This window comes from Lactuca sativa, chromosome 1 (genome assembly GCF_002870075.4).
Source record: "Lactuca sativa cultivar Salinas chromosome 1, Lsat_Salinas_v11, whole genome shotgun sequence".
Taxonomy (NCBI): Eukaryota; Viridiplantae; Streptophyta; class Magnoliopsida; order Asterales; family Asteraceae; genus Lactuca; species Lactuca sativa.
In genome coordinates, this window is record NC_056623.2 from 22,541,130 (window position 1) to 22,549,385 (window position 8,256).

General features: G+C 30.9%; 1 protein-coding gene across 1 annotated transcript; it reads right to left on the bottom strand.

The window, feature by feature from the left end:
• Nucleotides 1–1,766: 1,766 nt before the first annotated feature.
• Nucleotides 1,767–5,612, bottom strand: LOC111876268 (COP9 signalosome complex subunit 4). The gene is made up of 14 exons (XM_023872821.3): nucleotides 5,392–5,612; nucleotides 5,146–5,297; nucleotides 4,712–4,815; nucleotides 3,859–3,919; nucleotides 3,541–3,633; nucleotides 3,334–3,434; nucleotides 3,139–3,247; nucleotides 2,986–3,030; nucleotides 2,829–2,897; nucleotides 2,656–2,747; nucleotides 2,467–2,509; nucleotides 2,335–2,394; nucleotides 2,160–2,219; nucleotides 1,767–2,008 (listed from the first exon to the last, which is right to left on the bottom strand). Exons 1-14 carry the CDS (start codon nucleotides 5,519–5,521, stop codon nucleotides 1,934–1,936), a joined length of 1,194 nt encoding a protein of 397 aa, XP_023728589.1. The 5' UTR covers nucleotides 5,522–5,612; the 3' UTR covers nucleotides 1,767–1,933.
• Between the last annotated feature and the right edge of the window lie 2,644 nt (nucleotides 5,613–8,256).

Sequence of the window (8,256 nt, forward strand, 5' to 3'; positions counted from 1 at the left end):
TTTATAAGACTGGACGGAGTGGGTGCGGGAAAGAGGTGAGGGAAGCTTCCCTCACTCCTGCCCACCACTTCGTGGGTGAGGGAAAAAAGCTGCGGGAAAGAGATGGGGAATGGGGTGCCGCACTCTCTCCCTTCGTGCTATTGGTCAGGTTTTTTTTTTCTTTTTATCTTTTTTAATATTTATAAAATTATATACCTACTAAAAAAATATAAAAAATATATCAAAACTCATGGTTTTTAATTCTCTACAAAATGAGTATAATATATGTATGAAATATATTTAAAAATTTAAAATAAAAAAAAATAAAAAAAAAAAAAGTGAGGGAAAGAAAAATGAGGGTATGGCCCACAAAAAGTGAGGGAAACTTCACTCCCACACCCTCCGGTCTAATACAATACGAGAATGGTAAGGCAACTTTATGACTTTGTGAGTTATTGAATTAGTTGTCAAGTTGTACAATTGGTACATATTATGAGAATAGAACATATCTTAGACAAAGGTAGGGTGTGGTGAGGGTTGGTATGGGTAAGGGTGTGGTTCAGGGCTTGATCGTGGGGTTATGATAATTTGTTGTAATTTAATGAATTAAAACTAAAACAAAGAGGAGGTAAGAATACATTTTAGTCTTTTTAATAAACATATCACATCAAAAAAAAAAAAAAAAAAAAAAAAAAAAAAAAAAAAAACTTTCCTCTTATCCCAGGAAAATGACAATTCAATAACAACTGAAATTTAATTGATTTTAAAGAATTCAAATTTCATTGATTTTGTAAACCAAATGCATTTTTTAAGATTCACATTCTTAATCCTCCAAATTACTTTGAAATATGTGAAACAAACATATTGTGAGAGAACAAAGATGGGTGTAGAATTTCATAATAGGGATGACATGGAAAATTTAAGTAATGACATGGAAATCAGAGGTCGCCGATGTTACTATGTGACAACATATAGAACCGTAAAGCGCCCATATAAGAGAAGGTGGAACAACAATTTGGACGATCTTGTTTGTTTTGGTGTTTGTGTTATATAATTATTCTAATATTTTTATGGATTTTTTTTTAAACGGCGAGTTACTACTCGTTCATATTGTTATGGAATTAGTTTTTCTAAATTTGTCTTTGCTAGAAGATTAGTAATTTGGTACTTGATGCTATGTTTAGCTTTTCGATATTTCCTTGTTCATTGTTTAATTTTTTCCATGTCAGATTTTTCCAGTTTTTCCAAATTCTGATTTCGGAGATAACCCCATTATCATTCCTAATTTCGTTTTATATTTTTAACCCGTTATAAAATTTTAAAAAAAAAAAAAATACAGCTCCAATTTAACCCATTTACACATTAATTAATTGATATTACTGCCTCTAAATTATGAACTATAACAATTCTTAAAACCATCTTCCATGTTCCAAAAGTAATGTCGTTTAAAATAAGTATAAACAATCCATAATTTCAAATAAATGTGATACACGTTGACAAATTTTCAATACGAAAACCGAACACATTCTTTGCTTTGTTGCTTACGTCATATGCTAATTTTTGTTTCATAATCCTTTTTATATATTTTGATACGAAACAAGTGCATGTTCTCTTCAAATAAACTATTTATCAAAATACTAAAAACACTTGAGGAACAAAATTTATGAAATTTGGTAACCGCATCAATCATCACATTTGTTGTGATGTCATTTCATAATTTATCGATTTTAATTTTTGGTAGTCAGGTGTATAATAAACATTAAACGCACATGTGAGTGTCCTTGACATCTACAATAGTACCTACTTTTGAAAAGTACCAATAATATATTAGATTGAATCGGTTCTCCATTCGATTCCAATTTTAAAAGAAAATAAAAAGAAAAATAAATTTCTGGACAAATTTGTTTCGTATTTTAACCAAAAAAAAAAAAAAAACTAGATACTGATGAGTTAGTTACACAGGAATCGCTAACCCCTTCTTGGCCATTGTATCAAGAACATCATTCAACGCTTGACAAAGTCCAAAAATCTGCAAAAAAAATTCCACATTTTGAAAACATCAAATTTAACCAAATAAAATAGTTGCTCTTAATTATTTTTATTTTTTCTCAGAAAACGGTTAACTACAAAAAGAGAAATGACGTTTTAAAAATATATTGAAAAAAAAAACAATTAATCACCTGTTCATCCCATTGCTGAAGTTCTTCATTATCATCCTCGAAATGAATAACTGCTTCTACCTGATATATATGAAAACCACAGCACAACTCAGAAATCATTTTTAAAAAAACAAAACAAAGCTATTATGAAAAAAAAAATTAAAAGATGTTGGTAGAAAATGATCACTATAAATACCTGATCTATAGACCCCCTCATTCTATCTTCACAAATCATTCTTGATGCAATTTTTTCTGCCTGCAAAAAACTATCATTTACTAAAAAAAATACAAAAAATAATTTTTTTAGAAATAAATCTTGAAAGCATACCTTATGAGGAGCAATGCCCAGTAGTGTGCCAAGCTCACCAAAGCTATTTCAAACACATAATTTGGAAGTTAGCCACATAAACACAACAATTTAAATCCTAATATCATATTGTTTTAAACATTGTAAAAACCCACAAACTAATATCATATATTTACTCACATAGAAAGAAGAAGCAGAAATATGACATACCTTATGTTTGTATAGAGCTTGCTTGCACTCAAGAGATTATGTTCAATCATTGCTCGATCAAGAACAGTAACATTATCAGGTAAAATTGCTTTCTGTTGAAGAAGCAAAGATGTTAGAAATGATAACAAATTAAGATTAACCAACTTAATAATTGAAGGTTTTAATGATGATACCTGATGTGCTTTCAGTTCTTCGGAAAATGCATCTATCTCAGGTTTCCTCAATATTCTTTCTAAATACACCTGAAAATCTCAAAAACCATTTCAAGATTATCAACTTTAACTTCAAATAATACCTCCACCAATTTAACCTGTGAGACAATACCAATACCTTTTGCAAAATTGGATAAATTTTTAACCTTGAGCATCGTTCATCCTTCAAGAGAATAAATTGATAAAACAAAAGTTGTGTTTGTTAGTAGCCAGATGTCATAAATGATAATAAACTGATAGTGGACAGGTGCCATAAAGCTAAAGTAATTACTTTGTACAAAGTTGCAAGAACACGAGACCGCTGAGGACCAGCAGCAGCCAAAATTGTGCAGGTCACTGCAGCAGCTAGGGCCTGTTCTAGTGCATCTTCATCAATCACTCTGTTACAAAAAAAAACAATTCAAAGATATAAAAACTAAAGATTTATTACAATTTACATGTATTCAAATTATTGTAAAATACTTACTCGTCTCCGATTTGGCGCTTTTCAATTTGTGAAATGTCATAATAGCGAAGTGCAGCTTCCAAGAACTTCCTTTTTAAATCAAGTATCCTTGCATAACAAACCTTAAACAAAAGAAGGAAAATATAACAATAATCAAATTTTAATGTAATATAAATGAAGCCTTGTTAAGAATTCAAGTTACACCAAAGTTCCAGCAGTCTTCTCAACCTTATACTGTAAATTCAATACTTCATGCTGACTGTTGCTAACCAAAAAAGAAGCTTTGTTGATAAAAGCCTCTGCATTCACAGCATCATCATCCTACCAAAAAGCAATTACATAACAATTAACAAATCCACTTGTTATAAACAATAAGACAAGTATCTTCTGGGAAGGATCATGTAAAAATCTAGATAGGGTTGCTAGAGCAAATTGAAAAACGCCAAGATGATAACTATTCAAAACAAACAGTAGCAATGTAATGCAAAAAAATGCAAGATCATAATAATAAATAACTATTATTTCTTTCCGTTAATTAAATGATACCTCGAGGTATAGACGAGCAATTTGCACACATTTTGTCAGCCTAAACTTATCATCAATCACTCTGCAAAGATGAAATAGGCAGAGATTAGTCTAAATTAACATGAAAAAGGGTAAGGAAACAAATACAAGTGCCAAGTAGAAAATATGAAGTACTAATAACTAGACCACAATCACTGAACTTCAAATAATACCCATTTTATAAATATTTATGAATGGAAGAAAAGGAAGATCCATTCTAGATATACAAGAGAAGAAACCATCATTGTCACAAGGCAACCTTTCTCTGTATTTCTAATTACTCTTCAACTTAGCAAATATGTTCATGTCACGGTTGCAACGGTCTTTTTAGGGGAAAGCTTGTAAGCACAAGCAACAGTAGTTACATCTTGTTTTTATTAGTATAATATTGGATTATACTATGGAAATAATGTGAGAGTGAATTGACATAACATGGTCAAACAAAATACTAGCATGTTGAAGCATCATTTTCAACAGAACCACTTGTTAAATATTCCCTATCTACAATTAGCAAAGCATTATTTTGTTTTCAAGAAGATAAAGTTTAGTGGGAAGACTGGTTTTGAAAGAAAGACCTACAATTGGTGATTACCAGGCATCAAGGAGAAAGAGTAGGACAAGTAGTAACTAAAACAGAACACCTGAGTAACTCAAATGATCTGGTAGGCTTTATTTTGATAAATAATGCTGACTTTTTTCTATCCTTAGCATGAATAATATTTAGATATCCCAGCAAAAGATAGTTTTGTTAAATAAAACACATGTAGCAGAATGATTGCAGCATGTGAGTTTGTCGAATATAATAAAAGATAACAAAATTTTCATTCTCTCCTACCTCATTCCAGAGTCAAGATCGATGCCACTGAGCATCTGTGCTGCTTTCGACCATAGCTGTTCTGACTCATACAACTCTGCAAGCTTCTCGCGAATAACAAGAACCTGCAAGTTGCAGGATCTATATGAAACTCTTGTTGAAATATGAATTAATTCATAAAATGCAGCCAAAAAACTGCTCATTCTGATATGCATAGAAGTCCCAAATGAAAGTAAACCACTAAAGGATGTCATCTTATAGAGCCTAACGAGACTATCTTAGTGTATAGTATATAAAGAGCTAACACCATCTTCGGATGACATATAGAATCCTATTCACAGAATTGCTGTCGCCTCCCAAAACCAATGTACTTTATCTCTACTTCAAAACACTCTAATGCTGCTACTGAACCATGCATAGATGATAGATGATTGATGATTTATTATGAAACAAACCTGTTCCTCAAATGATACAACACGAGGCTGAATCTGATGAAGCGTGTAATGAGCGATCTCCTTTTGATTCTCAGGCTCCAACCTCCCCAACTCTTGTGCAAATGTCTGTAGCAGCTGTCTTGATACAACCAACGGAACATCGTCCGAAAGAACTGTCAATTCAACACAATAATCAATAAATAAAAGAACATACATATACAGAAAATTACACAGATTGCATCATCATCTGTTAGATAAAACCCTAACTGTGATCAATGAACTTTTTGGCTTGTACTACGTCGTTGGACGCGATTACGGATGAAAGAATATGCTTGTATTCTTCAATCTTTTGGCGTTGATCACCGATTGCGGAAGCACTCGCGAAGGCACTCTCCATTTGCACGGAGGTTTTGGGGTTCGAAGTTACTGATTTCTGGAGCCCTACAAATTTGCGCAAACCAGAACCGGGTTTTAGGAGCTCTTCCGCACTCCTATAAATTTAAAAGAAATCATTTAAAAGAAAAAAGTGAAATAAGATATTGTTTATTTAACAAAAATAACCAATTTTTCTATTTCATAAAATACTCATTAAGGCTATGGTATCTTATCACAATAAAATAAAAAGTAGCCTCATTTTCCGATCATTAACTCTAACAAAATATGCCACTCTATCACCTCAAATCATTTTTATTTTTTTAATATAATAATAATATTAAAAAGAGACAGTAGAAAGAGATATATTAATAGATAAAGAGAATGAGAGGGAGTGACACCATCTGTATCGGTTCTTAAAGAAGCTTTCAACTTGCCACATAGATATCTTAATTTTCCATGTAAGGTCGCTTCTTGCAAACTATGAAAGGCTTGCAATATGATTTGTGGGTCCATCAACTATTAACTTCCTTTTTTTCAATGTTTAGAAATCAATTTAATATTGTGTCATTACCTTCTCTTTCTAAAATTGATGAATAGGTTAAGTAGCCCACCATTTGCAAGGAGTTAGATATTGCACATGTATGGATGCTTTGAGAGAGAATCGTTATACATTGTTACTATTTAACTCATTTCCATTGCACATCAATATAGATAGGGATGATGTTGACATGTTATAACTTAGTCATATTAACATATCGTATCGTACATCATAACCATACCACATAACCAAATTTTGCAACGATCTTTCATTAATTGGTATATGTATGAGAGCATCCATAATATAAGACTTTCTCTAAAAGTTTTTTTTATGAAAAAGCTTATTTTATCTTAACAATTGAAAGAGCTTTTTTTTAATTTATATTTTATGGGACTTTAGTATAAGTTATGTATTTATAATTGGTTACAAACAGGCCAATCAAACCATTAAAAAAACTCATGCTTAGAGTTTATTAATTAAAAAGTTTCATGAAAATACATAACCTTGAAAAAACTCAGTTTAATAGTTTTTAGTTTCTCTTAAGTTTTTTTTAGGGGTGAAAGCACTTTAAAAATACACCTAAAACATTTCATATTGGGGATGCTTTAAAATATTCCACAATGTTTAGCATTCTGCATAATTTTTTTTTTTTCAAAATTTTGACGTGTAATGTAATTAAGTTTAGTAATTGACATTGCAAAATGCGAAACTTTCAAATCTTCAAACACTTTATAATTCTCATTTCCAATAACTTTCAAGCATATTTTTTCTTAATCGAGATAGCGACATATTAAGAGTACTTTCTCCTAGCGGAGAGTCGTAGAAGACATCTAATCTAACATTTAACACTTACTAATTTAAAAGAGTGCATAGTGCACAAATTAACATTGTTAACATCATACAAGATTAATAGATATTAACTTAATTAAATTCAATTAGTAATGTAATATAAATAGTCATCACAAAACAAAGGTTTAGACATTGCTCACATACTAAATCATCCCGAAAGTCTCAGGTACATTGCTCTTATTACTTTTTTTTATTTTTCAACACTAACTTTATTATTTCTTCAAAAAGAACTCTTGTTAGCACCCTTGAGTTGGAACACACTATCCCGTCCCAAGAGCATCATAATTCATATAAGATATAAATAAATTATACAGTATCCGCTAACAATATTTGGTATGTAGCTTATATAGGAATTCAATGTCTACAAGAAGCCTACTCTACATAAAAATAATAGTCTCATATAGTAATTACTCATACTTGAGCCCTTGACTGTTTCGAATTTTCGATATATATATCACCATAAAACAGTTGTACTACTCCATGGGGCTCCTTAATATTAGAGTATATTCTCAAGAGCGCACTCCTAAACGAGTTCTAGTTATCTTATTTGTAACACATTAATATTAATACAAAGTACATTGAAAAAAAAAGCATCTTTCAAACAAATACTGTAATTCCCATATTAACAAAAATGATACTTATATAGTATCATAAATCATAAATACCATATATGCAACAAAGTTATGTGATGGCAAGCCGGGTGTTACTGTTTATTTCATTAAAACTACAACAAATGCAACAAACAAGTATCTTCTAAGTCTTAACATTCCATTTACAAGCTAACATGGATCCTTGTCTGTATTGTAAACACATTGATTGTTCTTCAAGACTTTTTCTAAGCCTTCATAAGGTCTCTTATGCCCCAAAACCATAAAAACATATTTGAAAAATATACTTTGGTGATGAACAAATTTAGGTAATGTACTTACATTTTTAGCCATTTCCTTATAAAACAATTCCTTAATCACAAGTTTTTCACCTGTAACAATAAGTACACCATAAAACTTCTTTGTATTACTTATTCCAAGGTAGAATATGATAATTAGTAATGTGAACATACATTTCCAATTGATAACACATAGATTTTGTTTCTTTAATCTAACTCAAGCTTACCCTTCATGTTAAGGACAACTTTCAACAGGTACTCCAACATGCTCCAAACTAACAACATATGCAACCAAAGTAACTTTTTATAGTGTTAATAAACCAAGTTTACAAAATTACAATTGTTACAAGTGATTAATCTAATACAAGATCTGTAGCTCACTCTTACAATTGGCCCGGCATATATAAAAACAAATGCAACCATATCAAGTCCTTCAGATTTTTTTCTCAAAAGAACAAAAGTAGACTTCATATACAAAGGCGAA